The 25,979-nt window shown below is 53.3% G+C and overlaps 1 protein-coding gene and 1 pseudogene across 13 annotated transcripts in view; both read left to right on the top strand.

Moving 5' to 3' along the window:
* Positions 1–25,979, top strand: part of MSI2 (musashi RNA binding protein 2) — a 404,970-nt gene that overhangs the window by 331,468 nt on the left and 47,523 nt on the right. For all 13 annotated transcript variants that reach the window (XM_061390051.1, XM_061390056.1, XM_061390045.1 and 10 more), the window contains one exon: positions 14,764–14,878. In XM_061390051.1, the coding sequence (XP_061246035.1) occupies positions 14,764–14,878 (115 nt within the window). The remainder of the gene's footprint in view (positions 1–14,763; positions 14,879–25,979) is intronic.
* On the top strand, positions 18,895–25,978 carry LOC133231660 (Krueppel-like factor 5; annotated as a pseudogene).

Raw genomic sequence — 25,979 nt, forward strand, 5'->3', positions numbered from 1 at the left:
CCTGAATTGCTTTGGGTTCTGTGATACTGGTGTCTACTTCTAAGACTCAGAGAAAAAGGAAATGAATTTAAACTGTGCTGTGGACAGAATTCAAATGAGAGATCAGAAAGACTCTGAGAGCTTAGAGACTGCCAAGCAGAAACAGGGGCGGCGGTGAGAATGTATGTAGGAGTGTTTTGTAAACTAGACTGTGCTCCAGCCCTGTGAAGACAGATCTCCTGGACGCCTCGCGGGGACAGAGTGCTGGGGGCCTCCCCCACACCCCCGAGCTCCTGCAGCTACCGTTGTCTCCTGTCCACAGGGAGGAGAGAACTCACCGTGCTGAGTCACAAACACAGGACTCGAATCCAGCTCTTCTTATTCTTAATCCGGCACTCCTGTGCCTGGCACTCAGTGGGCCCTGTATACATGATCGTGGAATGAAGAAAAGGGTAGGTGAGGGACCCCATGACAGTAAGGCATATCGTCATTCCCACAGCCATTTCCCATCTGATTTGGTTGTTTAATCTCCTGGGCATTTAAAAAAAAAAAAAAAAAAAGATGAGGGTCCTTCTCTATGTCCAGGACAGCCAGCAGCTGATGTGGGGGCACGTGTTTCTACCTGCAGAGAAGCAGAGAGGCCGGAGGGAACAAACTCTCCCGGATGCGCCCCCCCCCCCGACCCTGGGGAGGTCAGGGTCATGGCAGGGGGATGGGCAGACCGCACGAGACCCCAGGGATCGCTGGTATTTGGGGAAGCCAGCGCCACCATCTCCTGAGTGCTTGCATTATGGATGTCGTTTGATCCTCACCCACACCTGGTGAAGGTGCTAATTATTATTGTTTAAAATTTCTTTCTTTTAATTGGAGGCTAATTACTTTACAGGGTTGTAGTGGGTTTTGCCATACACTGACATGAGTCAGCCATGGGCGTATGCTTGACTGATAAGCAAGGTGAGGCAGAGAGAGGAGTCGGGCAGCTTGCTCAGAGCCACATGGCCAGAAGTGGCTACAGCAGGTTCCAGGCCCGAGTCCGGAGCTCCTGTCTGTACCCAGTAGGCCGCTCCTCTCGTGGCTGAAGGGAACCTGGAGGGGCATCATCTAGCTGGGCACCAGCCTTCCAGGGCTGCTGACCACCCCTCTCAGCAGCCACACGGCAGCCCAGGTGGTTCCAAGTTCTCCTGCCGGCACACAGAGGACGCGGGCTCACTCAGGGCCAGGCTCCCAACTGGGAAGAAGGGCCAAGCCTCTGAGGGGTCCCTGGGGGCCACAGGCCTCTTCCCCACTCCCCCTGCAACCCAAGCTCAGGGCCCGACCCACGAGACCTGGTCCTGGCATCCAACCAGACACAGAACGGAGGGCAGACGTGGCTCCTCACGGTCAGCACGTGGGGCACGCGTGGGCCACCTGGGCACCGTCCGGAGGGGCGCCCCCCGGCCCCAGTGCCAGCCTGCCAGCAAGGTGCAGTAGTGATGCCCCCCTCCTGCCTGGCCCTGATTAGTTACCAGTGCAGCCTCCGGGGCCTCCGACAGCCGCGGGAGGGAGGTGGGCACTGACAGAGACCGCCCTGGGCCTCCTTGCGGGCCTTGCTCAGCCCTCACCTCAGGAGTCGGGGGGCAACGCCAGCTGCAGCGGGTGAGGACTCAGGGTCCAGCTAGAAATGTGCCAGGCAGGGGCACTTCGAGCCCTTCCCCAGCTCTGACCCGCTACAGGACATCAGTGCCCACCAGGCAGCTTACGCTCACGTGGTGGTGGTTCCCCTGCACAGAGCGGACAGCAGAGCTCACTGAGGAAGGGACTTCCGCCGCCCATGGCTGTAAGGGCAGTGCTGCGATTTGAACCTGTGTCCTTCTGGCCCCAGCCATGGGTTCTTCCCACTCTACGCTGCTGCCACCTTAGACAGACCTCATCATGGAAAAATCTGGACAGATTTGACTGGTGGATATAGGGCAAGGTTTTGTTTTATGCAGGGATTGCTATAGGATTCCGTTAAGCATCCTTTTCCTTGTTCCTTTAAGTGATCCGACGTATGTATTGCTAAGCAAGCTTGTCAGGAATGCAGAGTATCAGGCCCCGCCCCAGATGTGCCAAAACAGAATCTGCGTTTTGACAAATCCACAGTGATTTGTGTGCACATTAAAGTCTGAGTGCTCCGGAGAGGATCGTGGCTAACGAGATAATGTGGGGGTTTGGGTCATAAATCGTCCATCCAGTGTCATGAGGAAGGAACCCAGGAGTGAACACGGAGCCAGCTGAGTCTGGGGCTCTCTGCAGCACCCACCCCTGCATGGTCAGAGACCAGACCACCCGCAGACGCTCTCAGCATCCTCGCCTCCCCTCTGACTTGTGTCTCAGGGGGTTGACTGCAGGTGTGTGAGGCTCATCCACAGGGTGATGGTCTGGACCCTCCAGTGATGTCGAATGTCCTTGTCCCCAGGTTGGGACCTACTGGGTCATTCAGAAGCACCCAGGACTCCAAAACATGTGGTCCCAAGCCTGAAGTCTAGGCCCACCACTGGTTGCCCTGTGGTTGGCAAGTACCCCACCTGTATGCATCTGTTTCCTCCTCCCAAAGACGGTGATGGCAGCTGCCCTCGGCATCCTGTAGGAAATGCTGATTTAGTCCCTGACCCTGGGAGGTCTTGGCCTGCTCTTTCGTCTGGTGTATGAGCTGGTCGCCTTGAAGAAATCAGCCTTCCTGAAAACCCCCTTAGTAACTGTAACTTTCCACTTGGCCTAAACCAGGCACCAATCAACTTTTTGTCAAGGGCCAGATAGTAAATATTTTAAGCCTCAAAGGCTCTTCATCTCTGTCACAACGAATGACATGTTAATGATGGGCATGGCTGCTGCTGCTGCTGAATCGCTTCAGTCGTGTCCGACTCTGTGCGACCCCATAGACGGCAGCCCACCAGGCTCCTCTGTCCATGGGATTTTCCAGGCAAGAGTACTGGAGTGGGGTGCCATTGCCTTCTCCGATGGGCATGGCTACGTTGAAGTTAAAACCTTATTTACAAAAATAAGTGGCATCTGGATTTGGCCTTGGACCGCAGTTTTCAACTCCTGGCCTCATCCGCTGTAGCTCAGAGCAAGTGGTCTGCTTATCTTAATGGACCCAAGAGGAGCTTCTCAGCCAGGCGGTCACCCAGGTCCTCTACTACTGAGGCAGCATTTTACTAGCTGGGGCGGGGGCCAGCAAGCAGATGCCGGGGTTTGGGGTTGCAGCCTGTGGAAAGTAGCAGTGCCTTCATTCTTAGGGGGCTCCGAGCACTGAGCAGGTGTGGAGGGAAGCATGGGGTGCTGTCCACCCAAGAGGCCTTCCCGGCGGTGGTGCCGTGAACTGCTCACTGCCGACACCCCACAGTGCGGTCACTGCCCGCTCCTGACGGTGACCTCGGGCAGGCTTCTGTGCTTCAGCTCCGTAAGACAGGCAGTGTGGCCCCTACCATGGAGACTGCTGGAATTAGGGCTTGCGGAGGCTTTTACCAGGCCATACATAGCACATTCTATCATCGTGAGAGGTCTTCTTACTGTCGTTATTCCTAGAATCATTGTATTGAACGAAGATGTAATCCTAAGGTAAGGCGGTCCTGGCCAGATGACAGGGCAGTGAGGCAGGTGTGCAGACCTGGGCAGGTCCGGGACCCAAGTCTCCAGGCCAGCAGGGGGTGAGGTGGGCACTCTTGATGCTCCACCCGGCGGGGAGTCCTGAGAGGAGGGGGCCATACAGCCTGCAGAGCAGAAGGGGACCCCCAGATAGGGTTTTCTAGGTCCCAGGGAAGCTGACTCAGACGTTTCCACTGACTCATCCTTGGGGAGGTTACAAAAACCCCACTTCTAAGGTCAGAGCCTGGTGTGATCTCAAGCCTGCCTCCTCCCATTGGGGCACATTTGGGGGGTTAACCCCCAGAACAGGAGCCTCTGAGTGGGAGTGGCTGGCGGGCCAGAGAGCAGGAGAGTCCTGAGTTGGCCACTCCGACCTGGGGCTACAGTTCGGGGTCAGGGAATCCGAGGAGGCCCAGGCCGGGGTGGGCGCTGACCCTGCCAGGGTGCTGCAGAGACCCAGCCCATCGCCTCCCTCCAGCTGCCCGCCCTCAGCCTGAGGACTGAGCTCCACTGGGAACCAGCCCCAGCATGAGGGGGAGGGAGAGGAGGGGCGGATGGAATTAACTGGGCTTCTGTGTTCACTACCCTATTTGCAGCATCGTCCTCACTCGTAAGCTAATTTTAGCTATCCATTCTGCTTCTGTTACCATTTATAAAATGAGAATGTCAAATGCAATATTAAACAAGCAGGATGAAGGTAAAAAAAAACAACAACAACAGGAAATGCCAGAGAGGCACTTAGTAAAGGAATCTTGTGTTTACGCTGGAGAGGGAGCGGTCCTCCCCCCAGCCCCCAACCCCCCAGCCCATCACGCATGCGCGCAACCCATCCGCACACGCTGTTTGTGCACCAGCTCTGTTCACGCGAGCAGAGGGCGCTCTGTGTCGAGGGAGGTGGGGGCGGCGGGGAGGGCCATGGTGGTTGGGTGGGAAATGTTCGTCCCTCTTTAGGCAGAAGTGATTTTTCCCGCAGGGAGGTGGCGTCCCGTTGCCTGAGTTCTGGCTCCTTTGCCCTTGATGTGTCCTCTGGGGAGGTCACTGAAGAGGGGCGGGGGAGCGCGCAGCAGCTTCTTGGTGTCTCGGTGCCCAGAGCCTCCGGCTTATCCGTGCGCGCTGGCCCCGCCTTCCTGCACACGCCACCCATGGGTGCAGGGGAGGGCCCGCAGCCTGGAGGAGGCTGCTCCCTTCCTTGGACTCTGCTCACCTGCTCTGCCCGGCTTCCCGGGGACGCGTGAGCCGACGCTCAAGCCGCGCTTTGCTTTGCTTTTCTTGAATTGAGAAATGAAGCTGGGCCCAGCCCCCATCTCTGGCAGAGCACCCCCCCAACACACACACCAACGAGGATAAACACCTAGCTTGTGGCAGAATTGGGGCACGTGCTTGAGGCTGAGGTTTCTCTTCACTTTGAAATGCCCTTGCAGGTTCCCAGAAATGAGAAGAACTGCTGCTGCCACCATCAGCTTTCTCCCCAAACAGTGCCGCCTGGGAGGCTGCCTTGGTGCACCTTGCTGATGAGAGTGGGAGGGCGAGCCTACCTGGCCAGCAGGTCGGGGAGGTCAGAGAGGAGGTCGGCAGTGACCAGCCGAGGACTCCAGGCCAGGGGGCGGGCGGTCACTTTCTCCTTCCCTCCTTGCCCGGCAGGCTTTGGGATTTTCATTTTAAGCAGAAATGTGAGCTGGCTTTGTCACCTTGAAGGGCTCACACCTGGGCTCCGTGTGGAGGACAGTCAGGTGTGAGCCAGCGCCAGCTCCTACAGGATTAGCCGGTTTAATTTCTCAGCTCCCTGCAGCCCTGTGGCGTAGGCAGTTCCTCTGCTCCACAGATGAGAAGATCGAGGCACAGAGAAGTCAGACAGCTGGTCCCAGCTCAGAGCCAGCTGTGGAGCACTGACGAAGCCAGAACCCTTAGGCTAGACCTCAGGATGAGGCCGCCCACCCCCTAGATCTGGGCGAGCGGGTGGCTCTGGTGGACACTGGGGCCCGTGTCTCTGGGCAGAGTTAGAGACCAGTTCCTCTCCGCTCCTTGGCCAGACGCTGAGCCCCAACGAGGGAGAGCTGCTGCTGCTGCTGCTAAGTCGCTTCAGTCGTGTCCGACTCTGTGTGATCCCATAGATAAGCAGCCCACCAGGCTCCCCCGTCCTTGGGATTCTCCAGGCAAGAACACTGGAGTGGGTTGCCATTTCCTTCTCCGATGCATGAAAGTGAAAAGTGAAAGAGAAGTCGCTCAGTCGTGTCCTACTCTTAGCGATCCCATGAAATACAGCCTACCAGGCTCCTCCATCCATGGGATTTTCCAGGCAAGAGTACTGGAGTGGGGTGCCATTGCCTTCTCCAGCGAGGGAGAGCAGCCTCCTGAATTCATCTGTGTCCACGCCCAGCCCTGCCTGCTGAGTATGGGGTGCTGGTTTGTGACCACCTTCACTTCGCCGTCGCTGGTTTTAATAAAGCGCTGAGCAGAGGAAACAGTGGGTGAAATTAGTCCTGAAGTGCTGAGGGAATTAATTCTGGGGCCAGGATCGGGGATGGCTTTGGGGACAGAATAACTTCTGAATGGGTCTCGAGGGCTAGACAGAGGGAGGCAGGAAAGGGCTGGAGGTGGGGACAAGGGTTTTGAATCGGGGGACCTAGGATTGAATCGTGGCTGTGTCACTATGTGGCTTTGTGATGTTGGACAGATCCTTCCTCGAAGCCTGTTTCCTTTTCTACTATAACCATGGGGTTGTCGTTCAGTTGGTAAGTCACATCCGACTCTTTGTGACCCCATGGACTGCAGAATGCCAGGCTTCCCTGTCCTTCACCATCTCCCAGAGTTTACTCAAACTCATGTGCATTGAGTCGGTGATGCCATCCAACCATCTCATCCTCTGTCTCCACCTTGTCCTTCCGCCTTCAATCTTTCCCAGCATCAGGGTTTTCTGATGAGTCGGGGCTCTTCGCATGAGGTGGCCAAAGTATTGGAGCTTCAATATCGGTCCTTCCAATGAACATTCAGGGTTGATTTTCCTTTGGGATGGACTGGTTACCATGGGGTGAGTCAAGCCAACTTGTAGACGCAATGGGGAGTTGATTCATGATTAGTTGAGGACAGTGAGCTTTCACAGAGGACATCTGTGTGCCAGACACTGTTTTATGTGTGTTACATATATGTATTATATATGTTTACACAAGCACACACACATATACAAGGATGTCATGACCGTGCCTCGAATATGGAAAGTGCTCAGAAAACTAAATGTTCCTTCTTCCCCAGACTAAATCCACTGGGGAGAGGTGGGGGGGGGGGGGTCAAAATTCTGCATCCTGGGGACTCTCCACACTCCTTGAGTGGCTCTGGGCCACGTAGACCAAGCACGTGTCCTTTGAAGGTAGATGCTTCTGCTGGCCTCCTTTACCTCCCAGGCTGGTGTTTCTATTTCAGTTTGAACAGTAACACGCACCTCCTTAAACCCCATATGGGTGGGGGTCACCTATCGGTGGGGACCCCTTTGCCTTGGAGCAGGACAAGTCATCTGTACAAATGGACCTCTGGTGCCTGGCTGCATGCTGATCCCCGTCTGCAAGGGCAGTCCCTGGTGGAGATGTCAGGCAGGGAGAAAGGGCGGCGAGTACGTGCAGACCTCCCTTCCACTCACCCTGGCCGGTCACCTGGCTGAGGGTCCTCCTGAGTTTGCAGAGGGCAGAAGAGCTGGCTCTGGTGAGGTGGGGCGCAGCAGGATGGCTAGACGCCCCGCCCTACTGTAGTCAAGGCCTGGGTCTCCCCGGGGCAGCTGCTGGGGCTTCCAGGGTGCGTGTCTGCAGCCAGGCCCTCAGCTGGCGGACGCCCTGAAGCTGGGAGCAATGGCTGAATGGGGGCCCATGTCTTCATCTGCCGCAACCACGTGTTCTCCAGCACATTCTGTGCTCTTAAGGCTGGCTCCGGGCACCGGGCCCAAGGCGGGATTGTGGACTTGGCTCCCCTCCGAGGAGCTCACCCAGGCTTTGTCTTGTTCTGTGGGTTCCCGAAAGCCAGAGCCCCGTGAGGGCCACTCTCCTGGCGTGTCTGGAAAAGCCTGTGACTGGCAGAGACAGCGTAAGAGCAGCAGGCAGGGGGAGAAGGCTGAGCCAGGGATGCCGCGGTGGGTGCCTTGTGGGGTTTCAGGGGACAGCTCAGCTCTCCTGCCTCACTGGAGACACAGGGGAGCTGCCTGCTCAAGCTGGGACCCCAGAATGCTTACACCTGAGGGTCTTCAGCCCTTCCACTCAGAGTGGAAGGTGGCGTCAGCGTGGGGCTTCAGAGGTGCAGGGCCAGCCCAGAGCCCACAGAGCCCTCTGGGGAGGGGGTGCAGCTTCTTGCCCGTGGCCAGGTGTCTTTTGCGGGGAGCTCCGCAGAAGGGTGGCGCCTGCGGCAGAAGCTACCAGCCGTCCCCCGGGTGCCTGGCTGCCCCGAGAGGCCCACCCACCGCTGTGGCCCTCCTCTGCCCTCCCGCCAGCCCGGCGGCCCAGGTCAGTCTCTGCGCAGCTGTGGACCTTCATCCTTTGAAGTCGACCCCTCTGTCCCTGGAGGGTAAGTCCTTGCTTATGTGACCCTTGCGGGGGAGGAAGCGGAGCTGCAGACACTGGCCCCTTCAGGCCGCACAGAGCGCCCTTGTGCTGCATGGCGAGCCAAGGCCGCGGACACAGGGCTGGGTTTCCCCAGGCTGAGGCCCAGCCCTGGGGCACGTGCTGACTGGGGCCGTTTGTGTAGAGACCTTGGGAAGACAAAAGCCTTTTCATGTCTCAGACCTGGGCGTCCTCCTGGGGCTGCCCATCTCTTACAGAAGGTGCCTGGCGGGAGCTGGCCTTTGCGCGGGCTGCAGGCCCGTGGGGCGCAGGCGGCCGCTGAGAATGGCTGCAGGAAAGCCGTCCCTGCTGCAGTCCCGGCGCTGTCTCCAAAGTCAGTGCCAAGTCGCGCCCCCCCCCCCGCCTGCCCGTCCCCCGAGAGAGGGTGGCACCGGGCCTGCTGCCCTGGTTGGGCCAGGACACTAGGTGGGCCTGGGTTCAAACCCCGTCTCCCCACTCATGGTTCTGCAGCGCCGGCGCCGTGTATGACGTCCTGGGCCTCAGCTTCCTGCTGTACAGCGTCCGTATGGCAGTACAGGGATCGTTGGATCCACTGGCAGAACAGGAACATGGAAGGCAGTTGGATACAAATACTTTCATAGATAGTAAATGTCCTGAGGTTGCTAACCGCACTGTGTTCACATGAGAAAATATCTTTATGTTCAGGAGATGCAAAGTGTAATGTATGCAGCTTACTCTCAGATAGTTCAGGAAAAAATACATGGTTAGCGACAAAGAGTGTGCAAATGATAAAGCAGAAGGCATGAAGCGTTCACAACAGATGACTGGAAAAGGGTGTGAAAGTGAAAGTCGCTCATTCGTGTCCAGCTCTTTGTGACCCCGTGGACATATATACAGTCCATGGAACTCTCCAGGCCAGAATACTGAAGTGGGTAGCCGTTCCCTTCTCCAGAGAATCTTCCCAACCCAGGGATCAAACCCAGGTCTCCCACTTTGCAGGCAGATTCTTTACCAGCTGAGCCACTAGGGAAGCCCAAGAATACTGGAGTGGGTAGCCTATCCCTTCTCCAGCGGATCTTCCCAACCCAGGAATCGAACCAGGGTCTCCTGCATTACAGGCGGATTCTTTACCAGCTGAGCTATCGGAAAAGGGTGTGCAGCGTCCTTTGTGCTGTCCTTTTGAAATTGTTTCCAAGTAGAGAGTTAGAAACAGTAGACCTCCTCGCTGAGTTGCTTTGGATCCAACGGGCAGAGGCAGAGGAGCAGCACAACAAGCAGCCCATGCAGAGGGCTGGAGACCACGCATCAGGCTCGCAGCGGGCTCTGATTCACCCTCTGGACGGATGGCCCCCTCAGCTGTCCTGTCTTTGAAGACGGGCTTCCCTCTGAGCCCGTCACCGCAGGGCTGCAGGGAAGCCACACCCTCTCCTGCAAGGCGAGTTGGCCAAGCACAACAGCATGTTTGGAACTCTAAAGCAGACTCATGAAGTTCTGGGGGTCGGCACATCGCTGGCGTCTGGATCCCAGTGTGGGCTCACTTGCTGGCTTTGCCAGCCGTCAAAGTTCAAACGGGAGACCTCGTCTTCCTGGCGTGAGCAGTCGGTCACAGGTGGCCTCCGAGGCTTCCTGCGAGCGCAGACCCACCTGGAATCCCCTGCGCCACCTCCTGCTGCACCCCCAGGCACTGTTATCTAGTCGCCAGCTGAAGCAGCGGCAGTGCCAAGCGATGGTGAGAAGCTGCGGAGGTGGGGTCTGAGCTGTTAATTTGGGGAGACCCGAGACCCAAGCCTCAGAGGTGCTCCTTCCTCAGGCGGGGCCCCCCTCCCCAGGCCTGCCCAAGAGCAAGCACTTCGGGTGGGTGGTGGGAGCATTTACCACCAACGAGGGGCTCTTACCAGAGGGATGGCGCTGAAGGAACTGGAGATCTGATCCCCAGGAGAACCACTCCCATTTTGCCTCTGTTTACCCAGAGAGCCAGACGGGCATCTCCAGGGCCGCCCTGGGAGGGGAGCTTCTGTGCCCTGCCTTGGGCCCCGTGGTGAAGGCAGCCCTCGGTGCCCACCGCCCCCAGCCAGCCAGTCGCCGTGGGTCCCACAGTCCTGTGTGCTCACTGCGTGTTGCCCTCCCACACCGGATCCAGGCTGGCCCAGTGTAACCAGTAGCCGGTGATGGAAGTAGCCGTGACACCCAAGGTGGGGTTGTGGGAAGCCGGGTGGCTTCTGCGTGGTCCCTTGGGATGCTCATGGTTTTTGGACACTGTTGGGTCTCTGCCCCCATGCTGGGAGAAGCCCGCATGCCCTGGAGAAGCCATCGTGAACGGTGCCTGCCGAAGCAGTGTCCACTGCCCGCCGTGGGAGGGAGAAAGGCCTCTTGGCCCTCCCCCGAGGCAGGCTTCCTCTGGCTGCCGCCCCAGCCACCGTCTGACCACAACTACACGATTGACCACAAGCAATAGCCCCGCTGGGTCCACTTTGCACTCAGAAGCCCAGGAAGGAAGATAAATTAGTGCTTAGAGCCACCACGTGTGGGGGGAGTTGGTCACTCGGCAGTTGAAAACTGGGACAGCATGCGGCCAGGTGACCACGTGCATAGAGCTGCAGAGATGGGCAGGGTTCCCCCGTTGGGCTTCTGGCTTCAGTGCTCAAGCCACGTTCTCTGGTCTGCCCAGGACCCCGTGGGAAAATAGTGGGGATGGGTTGACTCAAATGTGCTCCAATTCAAGAAGCTACGGAGGCCGACAGGCCCAGAAGTGACAAGGTTGAGCGATGAGTGTTGGCCTGTGTTGGGAGAACAGCGCAGTCAGGACCTGCTCCTTTCGCAGACTGACAGACAGTGGCCAGGGTGCTGCCTTATATGCCCTATGTGTCTCTGCACCCCTTCCGCCTGGCACTCACTGGGCACGCCGCACCCCTCAGCACTGTGGCATTAAGTGGTTGTATCTCCTTGACCCTAAGGAGCATGCAAGTCAGTCCCTGCTCTCGGAGGAACCAGGAAGTAGAGGCTGACCCTGATCCTTGGCCTGAACACGCAATCTGGTGGGAGACACGAGGCTTCTGCCAGTCTGGTGGGCGAAGGCCAGAGTAGCATCCTCAGCAAGCCCCTGGCCCACTGCAAGGACACAATCCAAGCAGACAGATCTATGCCCCTTTCCCCTTCTGTGTGCTTCCTCCATCCCAGATCATCAGAGGAGGTGGGGTGGGGGCCAGGCCCCCTGGGGCGACGGCTGCCTGTCCTGTCACTCAGGTCCCCGGGAGCCCTCACCATTGACACGGCAGGCGGCAGGGGGTTGACAGAACCCAGGCAGCCAGTGCTGCCCGAAACGGGAGCGGACGAGACAAAGCAGAGCTCAGCGGAGCTGCCAGCCCCGTTCAGCGAGAGGAAGAGTAGGTGGGTTTGTTGAACATACTCCCATTACAGTCAGTTAGCCTTTATGTCTCCCAAATGAAAATTGTATAAACCTGAAATTTCGTTGATCAGGTTGCCTGGAAACAGGCAGCAGATTTTCATAAGACAGTGCGGTAGACTGTCACCGATAGGACTATTAGGAAGCGAGCCGCTTAGCGTGTTATCCCAGAGCCTGGTGTTGGCGTCACGTAATTATCTGTCTGCCTCTGCACAGCACACCTATCTCCCCAGGCCTGGGCAGGCACTTCCAGATGCGGCTTCTCAGCCTGCTTCTGAGGCCCAGGGGTGAGACCTGGACTCCAGGAGCACAGCGTCAACGCTGGGCTTTGGAGAGGCATCTGAAAGACCCGATTCTCGTGAATTTATTTCCTGCAAATCACCCCACCCCGCTGGCAAGACTAATGCTTAAAGCAAAAAAAAAAAAACTGGGAGAATAAGGATTAATGGCAGCATGTACAAGGGAGGGACTTCCCTGGTGGTCTGGTGGTGAAGAATTCGCCCTCCAGTGCAGGGACGCGGGTTCGATTCTTGGCCTGGGAGCTAAGATTCCACACGCTGCGAGACAGCTAAACCCACACACCACGATGAAAGATCCTGTGTGCCGCCACTGACACCCAATGCCGCCAGTAAATTAATAATTTCTTTTTTAAAGAATGCACAATGGAAATGAAGCACAAAGTCACTCAAGACGAATTTGGTGTGATTTTGGTTTTTTTTAGTATTTTTCCCGTGGGTGATATATACACTTGCTTTTGTCCCCACCTCTTGCAGTTCAGGTGACCAACCATCCTGGTTCACCCAGGACTGAGGGTTTTCCAGTACCAGTGTATATTCCTATCAGCCTGCTTCTCCGTCTCTGCATAGCTTTCAGTCAGCTTGGGTGAGCCAAACTCAGCCTGACTCTCCGTTCTCGGAATGTTTGAATTTCCTTTTTAAAAAAATTATAATTAATGCTTGTGGTGAATAGCCTCATCCCTGTGGGATAAATCCCTGTACGTAGGATTACTGGTCACAGGGTGTGTACATCTGTGGCCTTTACTACTCATCAGGTTGCCCTCCAGAAAAATACCTGCCCGTTTCCATCCCTGTTCCCCATACTCTCAGGGACTCTGACACCAAATGACCCTTTCATCACAGTCAGTCTGGGTTGCAAAAGATGATGTCTCCTTTGGGAATGTATGCTTCCTTATTGGACTTTTGTGAGTTTCCTGTCCGTGTCCTTTACCCATTTCTCTTTGGGGATGCTCATTCCTCTTAATCTAGAAAAACTCTTTGTATTAAACATACCAGTCATGAATGTTGACTCATTTTGTCCATCTTTTAAAAACGCGTGGTTATCACCCTTTGAAGAGCAACAGTAATACTTATGATCCAGCATCTTTGAAGAAAGAGGAGTTAATATTTTAGGTGATTAAAGCTTCCCCTAGCCTTAAGCACAGAACTATTTTTTAATTGAAGTATTTGGAATGAGAATATCTCTAAAAGGGATAACTCGTGTAGGTCCTTCTGAAAACAAAGTGCATCACACACCATTTTAACTTTTTCTTCATCTCTCAGTTGTGCCGTGAGCAATAGTAACTGTCTGTGTGGTAGTGACCCCTCAGCAGTTGTTGAGCAATGTGGAGTTTCGGCTCCTGTGCCATATGGCCCCAGACTGCCTTTTAGCAAAAGATAACCTGAGCCTTGTCTTTTCTGCGTCACCATCAGGCTGCCGTGCTGTTCGTTTCTTCAGCCTTAAGCACCCCTGCCTTGCCCTACAACATTCCGCCTTCATCAGCAATGGGACTGACTACCTTCTAGTGGTGCTTGTTACGTGTCTGTAAACTGAAAGCACATAAGCGCTGAGCAGGGGCCTGAAGAACACTACTGAAATAACGGTGTAGGAGCTTCAGCGGGCAACAGCTTCACTCCCTCCCTGGGGTTGGCATTACATACCATTAAGGTTGCTAAGTAAACGACTTCTGGATGCGAGCAGAACAGGATTAAGGCGTTTTGGAGGCAGAGGGGGAAACAGGAAAGATTAGCAACCACTTGAAGACATAGCTGCAAAGTAAATCCATGTTTAATCTTATTACTTCTGGTGGGAGTGTGCTGGGGCAGGTTTTAATGGAGATGGTGGCATCACTGACCTAGAAATTTTTAAAAATCCAACTTCCTGTCCCTCACCTACTGGGACATGGCTTATAAGTGGGTTTCACAAGCCTTTGGATGCTTGGTTTTCTCATCTATGATATGAAGCTAAGACTACTTCAGTTCAGTCACTCAGTCATGTCTGACTCTTTGCGAACCCCTGGACCACAGCACACCAGGCTTCCTTGTCCATCACCAACTCTCAGAGCTTACTCAAACTCATGTCCATTGAGTCGGTGATACCATCCAACCATCTCATCCTCTGTTGTCCGCTTCTCCTCCCACCTTCAATCTTTTCCCAGCATCAGGGTCTTTTCCAGTGAGTCAGTTCTTCACATCAGGTGGCCAAAGTATTGGAGTTTCAGCTTCAGCATCCATCCTTCCAGTGAATATTCAGGACTGATTTCCTTTAGGATGGACTGGTTGGATCTCCTCGCAGTCCCAGGGACTCTCAAGAGTCTTCTCCAACACCACAGTTCAAAAGCATCAATTCTTCTGTGCTCAGCTTTCTTAATAGTCCAACTCTCACATCCATACATGACTACTGGGAGAACCAAAGCCTTGACTAGATGGACCTTTGTTGGCAAAGTAAGGTCTCTGCTTCTCAATATGCTGTCTAGGTTCGTCTTAACTAACCAGTCTATTTAGTGAGACACAGGATCAGATGGCCTGATATGAAGAGTCACTGACCTGATAGAGAAATGTGTAAATGTGTCAAGGGCCGCATAATGATGATGGATTATTACTGTTGCTGTTGTTACTATCCACAGATGCATCCAGCAGCCATTGCCAGTCTCTTTACCTCTCCTGCCTTCTGCACAGGTTTCAGTCTGAGGTCCAACCCACGCCTGTGCCTCTTCAGCTGACGTCCTAGCCGCCTCTCCAAACCCAATCTCATCCTTGTAGGTTTTTCTAAAGCAGGATTTGTACAAGTGGTGTGTTTTCTTCAATATTTGTTTTGCAGGCCATTTACTCGGCATGGCTATTTTTACAGTGAGTAAGGAGCGAGGCTAAAAATAACTTAGCTGGTAACCAGATCAGTTCTGCATTTGACATTTACATGGAATTCGTTTGCATCTCATTTGTTCACTTTTTTGTTTAACAGGTAGAATGTAAGAAAGCTCAGCCGAAGGAAGTCATGTTCCCACCTGGGACGAGAGGCCGGGCCCGGGGACTGCCTTACACCATGGACGCTTTCATGCTTGGCATGGGGATGCTGGGTGAGTCTGGGCCAGGGCCTGGGAACCGGGTCACCCTCCAGCTGGGCAAGCTGCTTCATCTGTCCAAGCATCAGCTTCCCCATCTATCTATGAGGATGGTAATCCCTCTTGCAAGACAGTTGAGACCACCAAATTAGCAGAAATATATAGATGCCTGACTCATCGGAGATACTTGATATTATTCTTTCCCCTTTCCATTCCCTTTTTCAAAAGGAGGAAAAGTTACTTTCTTTGCCTCAGGCTTCACTATTGACATGGAGCTCTTAAACACCTAAGGACTCCTGCCTGACTTAAACTTATGTGGGCTGAGGCTGCATTGTCTCTAACTTGGAAGAGGAGGGGATATGGCATGGGTGGGAAATGATCCTGTCTGTTTAAATGATTAACATTTTTCTCTTGGGATATCAAAATTTGCATTTAAATGGATGTCTTAAATAACCTGTTTTATTCTTTATTTGCAAAAAAAAAAAAAAAAAGATGAAAGACAAGTGTGTTTGTTCTGACGAAAAATGATCTCTCCTGGCCTTTAGAGAAATTGAGTTGCACATTATGCCCCTTCCTTAAAGGTATCGCTGTCCGTCCTCTGTAGATAATTGAAAATCTTGCCACTTAAATGGCATGAAAGATGGAGAAAGCAGTGGAGAAGCGTAATGGTGTGGTTCGCAACAATAATTAGAAATTTCAAGGCGAGAGAACGGTATTTTAGTGCAGGTTATTGTGTGTTGGGAAAATACTAATTAAATGGGATGAATGGTAGTTAATGGTGAAATTCCATTCAGGCACACAGCCTGTCTAGTTTTAATGGGTTTCATTTGGTTTGGCTAAGAGTCTCTCTTCTATATTGTTTGATAAGCTCTTTGTGTATTTTCAGATTTGCTGGTGTTTGAATCACTCCTTGCTCAGTTTTAAATTTATAAAACTTTTCTTGGCTTTATAAATTCTTAAAAATAATTGTATCTATTTGTCTGTGGAAAAAACAGAAGCACGTAAAGTTATTTTGTGGAACTTTAAAAAGTGGAATGAGAATTCTCAAAATGGCTGAGATGCTAATTCTTAAATTAACTTTTCACTTTAACAGAGTTTCAGGGAAAGTTCCCATTGTAATTCTTTAAAAGTTGGCCAAATGGTTCTAACACTTATGTGGAAGTTGAAACACATGACTATAAATAAGAAAAAAATTTTTTAAAGAGAAACGAGAAAAAAAGAGAGTTTGATCATATATCAGAACATAGTATAAAACTACGATAATTAAAATAGTGTGGCATATAGGAAGGTGCCTGTCGGTAGAAAAAGTTAAAGAGCCTAAACTAAATGTATTTCTATGTACAAGTTTAATTATTATAAAGAAATTAAATTTTTTAAAAATTGGTGATAATTATTTCCTGGTTGACTACAAGACATTCATGTAGCTCTTGCTGTAAAAGATAATTTTTATATGGCCTTTACTTTATGTTGTAAACCAAAAGAAACCCCAAATGGATTAATTGCTTTGAACTTTAAAATCAAATCTTAAAAAAGAGTTGAGCCCATTACCACCTGCTGGCTTTCAGATTCTTGAAGTTTTAATTGTTGACTATAAAGGCTCTAGGGCATCAAATGGGGAGAGTTTTGGGGTCCAGATCTTCAGGAAGTGCCCCCACCTTTCTGCCTCTTCCTGACTACCCTTTATATGCTGGAAGAGTAAGCTGGTTTTCTTCCTGGGGAGGCAGAGGTGTGGAAAGAAGTAAACTCATTCACATCAGCTGACGAAGAGCTAAGTGCGGCTCAGTTGTGCCCTCCCCAGATGCCAAGCAAGGTCTCAGGGTTCCAGAGACCAGAGGTTTCCTAACGGGCGCCCAGGCAGGGGCCTCGCTGGCTGCAGGAGGCATTCAACAGCAAGCAGTCCTGGAGGCCCTCTGCCTGCCTGGCCCAGGGGCAGCAGAACTTAACAAGGCAGCTGTGGGCCCTGCCCTCACGGAGCAGAGAGAGGTGACATTTATCAGTGCACCACACAGGTGTGGGATTACTCGTGATCGAGTCGTGAGGCGCTTCACAGGCATGTGATGACAAACGGAAGCCAGTCGCAGGAATCCGGAAACACCTCCCATGCAGAGGTGGCCTCTCAGCTAGGATGCGAGGCATGAACAAGCCGAGGGCAATGCGGACCGAGTAGCTGGGATGTGAGGGTCCTAGCGTGGAACCCCAAGGGCCAGCAAGTCTGCTGGTGGGGCAGGTCCAGGCAGTGTGTGTGGGGAGAGGTGACGGGCCCAGTGGCCTTGGCTGCAGCTGGTGGGGGGCAGACCCGAGCGGGCCGTGCTTCTCCAGACACAGTCCGATTAGCTCCTGCTCACTGAGGGGTGGGAACATGATAAATGCCAAGTGTTTGCTCATCTGCCCCAACTGTGTCCTCTCACGTTCCAAATCGTGACTTCTCTGAGCTGCAGTGAAGAGGTAGTGATGGTTAGTTTCAGATGTCCTTGTGGGTGAGTCTGTTGGTTCTTGAGGCATCCCGCCCCCAGCTCATCCCATCACCCCCACCCTTGCTGCTTAAGGGCTGGCCTTCTGCCCGCATGGCTCTTGTCGAGGCTCCCACCAGGGAATGCCCCATGCCCTGGCCAGGCCCCCTCGGATCTCAGAGGCTTGCCTCCTCCACCAAGCAGGCAGAGAGCTCTCTGAGCTGAACTGCTGGTATGGGTTCAGCATCCGCCGTGGGAGGCTGTGTGGACCCTCAAGAAAGGCTCGGGACTCTGAAATCCGGGGATGTAGGCTTCTCTCCTGGTCAGTGTGTGACGTGGGGAGGGACAGCCCCGCCGCCCTGCAGTTACCCCTCCGTCGGGAGGTGGGAGCCCACACTTCAGGGGGTGTTGAGGATAAATGAAACCATACCGTGCTCAGCCAGTGCTGCGTTTCATCAAATTCAAGGATACACATCGTGTACTATTTAGAAAGAAAGAATTTATGCTTAACCAAACCTCATTGAGAGATGATGACCACTTTTGGGATATTAAGATGTTTGAAACAAAAGAAATGTGTCTTCCAATCAACAAAACACAGTAATATATACTCAATCTGGGAGCAGTTATTAGTAACATACTGGGGAGCCCTGGGCAAATTACCATCCACGTAGCTGCCTGACGCCCTCCACTTGGGACCCCTTCCTGCCAGTGACCAAGAGCATTGCTCGACCTGCCTCTGTGTGTGACTTGTGCCCTGGCTCCTGCACCCTCATCCTCGGATCAGACCCCCAGTCAGAGGAGTTGGATTGTCTTTGAATTTCTGCCTCCCAAGGAGATCCATGCATTGGACTCCAAGCCTCCTCGCCCCTGGCTCTCCTGAATCCCCCAGCTACTGTGTTGAGGCCGTCCAGATGCCTGCCGAGATGGGGCATCCTGAGAGGTCCCCACGTGTGCCCCCAGTCAGGAACCAGCTCAGCAGAGGTGGAAATCAGACCAGCACCCAGGAAACAAGCCCACAGTCTACAGTCTGGTCGACCTGTTGCCCCCCACCCTGAGCCGGGCTGGGGTCTCCGCCAGGCCTTCTCTGATGTGCTCTCCAGGATCTTCCCAGGACTGCACTGCATTTCGCCTGCAGGTCCAGCTGGGCACCCCGAGTCCCTGGACTCTTGGGCGAGGAAGATGCCATCTGCTGCACTGTGACTGAAGCCCTTGCTTTTTCCCTCTAAAGGGATGGCATCACCGGAGTCTAATCCTTTGGCAGGATGGCCTGACCTGACCCCGTCAGTCACCTGGGTCCCCAGCTCCACGGTGCATTGGTCTCCGTATCAGTCTTAGAATCACCATCATCACCACCACCACCAATTTGGTTAATGAGCTGGGCTCACACAGAAACACTTCCATTTAAGTTCGTTAAGGAGATGAGGTTCCTATGATTAAAATTTTTGTTGTTGAAAGGATAGAAAATTATGTAACACTGGTAGAGATTTTTAGAATTGAGACTATAAACCGCTAAAGCTTTTAAATCCACTCACTCAACAAGTATCTGTTGAGTACCTGCTAAGTGTCAGGCGTTGTTCTAGAGTCTGAGGTGGCAGCAGAGAAAGAAGTCTCTGGTATCAGGAGATGACATTCTAGTGAGACAGCAGACACCCTCATCTATAACTGACTTGGAAACCATGGAACTAATTTTTAAATGCCCTTTAAGATTTTCTCCGTACTTTGGGAGGTCTCATCAGAGGGAGACTGATGAGGATATTGTTGCGCAGTTACTCTTTCTTGATCTCTCTTGATGTGCCGGCCAGCCTTCTTGGGAAGAAACCTACAGTTGCTTTGGTTTTTGGTTTTCATAGCCTTTAACAGAATCATTGGAATAATCAGCCCAATGGGAACTCCTTGAAGAAAGTGTAGCAGAGAAGGAGTCATCGTTCCCTGCCTTTGAGACAGCCAAAACCAAAATCAAGCGACACCCCTAGGAAAGGTATTTTTGCAGCCCTCAGACTGTTCTCTGCCTTGCCCACCCAGCGCATTAGAATCTCTGGTTTTTCTCAAATGAAGGTAGACTCAGTAAAAGCAAACATGATTATTGTTGCTATATCTGATTCCTCTTGGCCTTCTCTGCCTTCAGACACATAATCCTATCTCTTCTATCTTGACCTCGCTGGGCACACACTATGTAACATGTTTGATACTAGTAGCAGAGAAATACCTCATTGCTGAGGCTTTGTAAAAAAGCTTCGCCTCACGGGCCCAGAAGTGGAGACAGACGGTTGACCGGTTCCAGAAAGCCAGGGACATTCTCACCAACACTGTGAAATCCTGACCCAGTGCCCCCCGACATTAAGCCCCTCAGAAATGAAAGCCAAAATAATTTTTTTTTTGGTCTGGAAGGGGCAAGGAGCTGTAATCTGCTGGCATTCACTAATCAAAAGGAGATTGGCTGGAACATACAGCCGCATGCCTAGACTCATTTGTAATTTCAACTGGGATTTGTCTTTCCCCAAATATCTGTTGAGGTCATACCCAAAAGGAGGTCTCCATTTGTTCAGCTGTTTTCTGGTAAACAGAGGAAACTCAAAGTTCAGCTCATCATTTTCCTTCTAGAGCAGCACAGTGCACAGAACTTTCCGCGATGGTGGAAAAACTCTATCTGCACCGCCCGAGATGGTAGCTACATGTGCTTATTGTGTATTTAAGGTGGGTCTGAAGAACTTGACTGTTTATGACATTGACATTGAAGTCGCTCAGTCGTGTCCGACTCTTTGCGACCCCATGGACTGTAGCCTACCAGGCTCCTCTGTCCATGGAATTTTCCAGGCAAGAATACTGGAGTGGGTTGCCATTTCCTTCTCCAGGAGATCTTCCTGACCCAGGGATCGAACCCTGGTCCTCCCACATTGTAGGCAGACGCTTTACCGTCTGAGCCACCAGGAAGACATCTGACTTTTTTTTAATATAGTTTAAATTAGATTAAATTTTAATGGGCTAGCACAAGTCTGGAGGAGCCTCTGCAACTCCAGGTGATTACGTTGGCCCGGGTCCTTGTAGACAGTGGCCTGGGAGGAGCTCTTGGCACTTGGTATCGCATCTGTATGCAGACCTCAGGGATCCGCCCTGGTGCCCGAGGCAACAGTGTGCACACCGCCAGCAGACTGTCCCTCACTGGCAGCTCCCTGGATAAACAGCCCTTGTCTCTTGTCTCTTTCAAGTCGGGTACCTCGGTGGAGCAGTTTTCCGTGACTCTGAGTTAGCTGAGTCACAGAGCCTGGAAGAGAATTCGTCATGTGCCCATCTAAAACACAGACATCTTTTAGGGTTGGAGCAAATATCTAGAGCCACAATTCTGAGAATTTTTCCAGCATCACCCAAATGATCGGACTGGCAAATTCAAAATCTCTTGTTGATTTCTGATTCCCCCACCCACACACACAATGGAAAGCCCGTCTGCACGAAAGGTGGTCATCCAGGCAGAAGGTTTGGTTTTTTTCTTTAGTGACAAGAGATAATTACTGTGGGATTGATCAGGCATCCAGAGTACTGGAGCAAATAAATTGTGCGGTGGCCAGTGCGGGCGGGGCCTGGCTCCTAATGGAAGTGGTGGCTGGGTCATCTCACTGTAATGTGGCTTGATGGAGCGTCTGCATGGGGCTGCTGTAATGTGCTATTGATATGCAGCCAGCCAATTTCCCCCGTGTGGCCGGGGCTGTGAGCCGCTGGAGCAGAGCTGGGCTGCACAGAAGTAAATGAAGAGGAAAATTGAAGTAATGTTGTATTATAAATTTATGATTTCATCTGCTTGACCCAGAGGATGTTCGGCGATGGGGGGTGGAGATAAGATCCCCCACTCAGGCAGATGCCAAATTCTCATCTTTGTTGTATAGGAGACAATTTTGACATGTCCGGGAAGATTGGGGTGAGGCCCCAGATTGGGGTGAACTTGACCATTTTTCGTCCTTCCTGTGCCAGGGAGAAAGCAGACACAACGGCATTGTACTGGTGACCCGAATCTGGGGGGGACTGGGCCTTCACCACCCTCCACCCCACCTACCCTGAGGGAGTCTCAGCGGTGACACATAGGCTTGTAATTTGCCATCATGTTAACACTGAAATATGTAAGACCCCAGTGCTAAAGTTAGAGGCAGAGGAGCCATTTTTCACTAGGAAAACCCCTCAGCAGTGGTGATTTGGCTGTTTGCATATAACCCACTTATCAATATTGTTGAAATAATGGTAAGAAATCTAGTGCTGAATGATCTGATTTGATAGCAAGTGATTAATTTGGAGGAGACTTGGGCAGACCACCCATGAAATAGATACCAAGGAAGGAGCCAGTGTGTGTGTGTCCACTTGAGGCACCCAAGTCCCCATCTCTGTCACCCTTTGCCCGTCGGGTGCCAGAGCTCAGCAGACTCACTGGGGTCTGTTCCTCTGTCGTCAGGGTAAAGCTGCCAGGTCACCCTGGCTGGTCTGGGCAGCCAGCTGCCAACCAGGAACCAGGTGCTGGGAGAAAAACCTCATGGGGAAAGAGCAAGCAATAAGACCCTTTTGGGGTGTAAACAGGTTTTGATCGATTGGCCAGTGAGTTGCGATGGCAGATTTAGAAAGGCTCTGGCCAAAGCAAAGGAGCCACCACTGGTTTCTGTTGAGAATTGGGGTCTCTGGTGAGAATTAGCACCGCAGGGGACCTGCAAAGGTCCCTACAGATGGCATGACTCAGTCACCCCAAGGAAAGGGGGTCACCCCCCATGGCATGGCCCTGGGCCAGAGGCAGGGCTGGAGAACCCACCTCCTGATGTGCAGTCCAGTAAGCTTCTGTCCCGGCTCGTGACAGCTCCTCTGGTCAAGGCAGAAGCTGTGACTCCAATAAGCAGAGAAGTGAGGAAGGGTGAGGCCCACTTCTGAACCTCCGAGGGGCTTCCCCGGTGGCTCGGCGGTAAAGAATCCACCTGTAATGCAGGAGATGCAAGTGCGATCCCTGGGTCAAGAAGACCCCCTGGAGGACGGCATGGCAACCCACTCGGGTATTCTTGTCTGGAGAATCCCACGGACAGAGGAGCCTGGCAGGCTATAGTCCACTGGGTTGCAAAGAGTTGGAGACGACTGAAGCGACTTAGCATGCACAGATGAGGCATAAAAGCACTCAGAGCAGGCAGCAGGAAGACCTGCCAACCCTAACTCATGTTGAGGCTCCCAAGCTGGAATTTCATGAATGGTCCTGGTCTTCAGCCATCACCTACAGGGTCAGAAAATGCTTGTAACTTGTGAGAAGCCACCTTAAAGGCAGATGATGTCCCCCCAGATCCTGTCTAGGGTATTTACGTTGCTGTTTGGAGCCACGGGGATACATGTGGAAACCTGTCACTATCATCCTTATGGCTGGAGGGGGTGGAGACTGTCCTAAACCCGCCCATCAGAGCAGCTTTCTACCAGCATTTTGGTGACAAAGCAACAGAAATAACTCTGACTGTTGTCAGCAGTAAAGGAGATTATTGGAAGGGGCTTGGGCAATGCACAGAACTGCCAGGAAGGCTGGGGAACAGGAAGGAACTGGGGAGCTAGGCGGTCAGCCACAGTCCAACCAAGGGACAGCTGAAGAATGATGTGGTCAGGGGGCAGCTGTTGGTATTAGTGGACCCTGGGCTCTGTGTGCTGCTGACTCCAGAACAGATTCTGAACTGCCCTCCTTCTCTGCCCTCCTGGCCCCTGGGGCAGACTTCCACTGGCCCAGCCCAGGTTCACGGTCTGTCCCAGCAGCCAGGCTCAGCAGGAGCAGGAGGGAGGCCTTTCGAGACTCAAACACAGAGAGAGGTTTCAAGTGCCAAGCAGCCAAAAACAACCACAGACGTCTGGCTCAGAGGCCAGAACACAAGTCGGGCAGGTGGTGGTGGTGATGGTCATCGTAGACTCGGTGGGAGGGTGACCAGGGTGGTATTTTAAGAGCGTGAAGGGACTGAAATTCTACGTGAGCAGAGGGAGATGGAGGGACCTGGCTGGCTGGAATAGGGTAGCCATGGTTGTCTGACGTTCAGGGTTACCCCCAGCCTTCTTTGTATCCTGAATCGAGAGGCTAGGACGTGGAGAGGGGCACAGTGAAGGGTAGGGAGCTGAAGGGGCTGGTAACAGACCAAAGACTGCATGAGCCCCAGAACTTGCCAGTGGTTACCACTGCACCCCACGCACAGCCCAGCAGCAATTTCCACAGGCACCCCTCAGTTAGCCACCACCCCCGGGGTACCCACTGAGATGGCGCCTGGAAGGACCATGCTTGCTGGGAAATGCCGGCGAGACTTTGCGTTGATGCTCGTGGTCCATGTTTACAGCCGGGAGCTCCCCGTTCTCCCAGTGCCTTGGGAAGACGCGGTGGCGTCTCCCTGCCTGACACGGCCTGGTCCCCGCGTCTCCCGGGCCGTGTCTCACTGGGCCCACTGTTTTTCCAGAAGCACGGGGTCAACCCTGAGTTTGCCCCCAGACTGTAAACCCCACCCCCGTCAGTTATGCTCTGTCCATGGTGCTGGTGCTGCCGCCTCAAAAGGAGGCATTACAAGAACTTTAATCTCCTACTGTCAATAGCTTTAAGGTAAAGTATATTCAGGGTAAGCTCTGCAAATGTCAGCACCAGTAGCGGGCCCAGGGTCTGGGGCTAACGCATGGCATTTACTCTGCAGGTTCAAGAAAGTGTGTGGGCTTTAGGGGTCGCGGGGCAGGTACGCGCGCTAGCAGCTCGCTCCCGGAGACAGTGGCGGAGCGGACTCCGGGGATCTAGGGAGCGTGGTGGGGCGGGGCGGGAGAAAGTGGTCGTCAGGTGGACGTCGGCGTTTACGCGTGGCGGAGCGGAAGAGTTTGGCTTTTCTTGGGCGCCTTTGAAAACCGCGCCTGCTTGTGAGTTGAGAGGTCCGTCCGAAGCCAAGCTCGCGGACCTGAGCAGCGTGGGCGATGTAGGAAGCGCGCTCGACTCGCGCCCCGCGCCCGGAACCGCCCCCGCCCCACCCACGAGTGCCCATGGTTACGCACGTGCTGACCATGAGCGCCCGCCAGGGACCCGTGCCCCAGCCGCTGGCCCCGCAGGACGAGCCGGTGTTCGCGCAGCTCAAGCCCTTGCTGGGTGCTGCGAACCCGGCCCGCGACGCGGCCGTCTTCCCCCGCGACTAGCTGAAGCAGCCGAAGCACCACCCGCAGGCGCAGCCCGCTCTGCCGCCCGCCGCAGGACCGCGGCTGCCCGCCAAGGAGCTGGTCCAGACAAGATGTGAAATGGAGAAGTACCTGACACCTAGCTTCCTCCAGTTTCTGTAATTCGAGAACATAAAAAGTATAGACGAGACAGTGCCTCAGTCCCAGAGAATAGTGCCCAGTTCTTCACTGACAGTGAAGGGTTGCCTTACAGTATCAACATGAACGTCTTCCTCCCTGACATCACTCACCTGAGATCTGGCCTCTACAAATCCCAGAGACCGTGTGTAACTCACATCAAGACAGAACCTGTTACCATTTTCAGCCACCAGAGTGAGATGACAGCCCCTCCTGCGGCCCCAACCCAGGCCCTCCCCGAGTTCACCAGCATATTCAGCTCCCACCAGACCGCAGCTCCAGAGGTGATGAATATTTTCATCAAGCAAGAACTTCCTACACCAGACCTTCATCTTTCTGTCCCTCTCCAGCAGGGCCATCTGTACCAGCTCCTGAATACACCGGATCTAGATATGCCCAGTTCTACCAAGCAGATAGCAGTAATGGACACTCTTAACGTTTCCGTTTCGGCCGCCATGGCAGGCCTTAATGCTCACACCTGCGCCGTCCCTCCAACCGCCATGAAGGAATTCCAGAGCATGCCCCCTTGCACATACACCATGCCAAGTCAGTTTCTTCTACAGCAGGCCACTTACCTCGCCCCCGCCCCCGTCACCACCAAGCTCAGAGCCTGGAAATCCAGACAGACAAGCAGAGACGCTTCAGAATTTAACCCCACCTCCATCCTGTGCTGCTGGCAATTCATAATCCAGATTTACCTGCCACCCTGCCAGTTACTTCACAAAACATCCAGCCTGTCAGATACAACAGAAGGAGTAACTCCGATTTGGAGAAACGGCACATCCACTACTGCGATTACCCGGGCTGCACAAAAATTTATACAAAGTCTTCTCATTTAAAAGCTCACCTGAGGACTCATACTGAATGTATACTGTTTTAGACAGAGAAGGCAATAGCAACCCACTCCAGTACTTTTGCCTGGAAAATCCCATTGACAAAGAAGCCTGGTAGACTGCAATCCATGGGGACACGAAGAGTCGGACATGACTGAGCGACTTCCCTTTCACTTTTCACTTTTATGTACTGGAGAAGGAAATGGCAACCCACTCCAGTGTTCTTGCCTGGAGAATCCCAGGGACGGCGGAGTCTGGTGGGCTGCCGTCTGTGGGGTTGCACAGAGTTGGACACGACTGAAGCAACTTAGCAGCAGTAGCAGCTGCCCAAATAGGGTCGAGTCCCCAGCAGGCTGACGGTGGTGCCCCAGCCGTGGGTGAGTGGTGACCCCAGGCCCTGGGTAAAGACCCCCGACTGGAGACAGTCACTTTGTGGAGGAAAATAACTCACGCTGTTTCTCACTTCCACCCCCCTCCGGCTTCTCCCACCCGAGGCAGCTGCACTCACTGACATGGTCTTTCTCTCTGTGT

Source organism: Bos javanicus, chromosome 19, assembly GCF_032452875.1.
Source record: "Bos javanicus breed banteng chromosome 19, ARS-OSU_banteng_1.0, whole genome shotgun sequence".
NCBI lineage: Eukaryota > Metazoa > Chordata > Mammalia > Artiodactyla > Bovidae > Bos > Bos javanicus.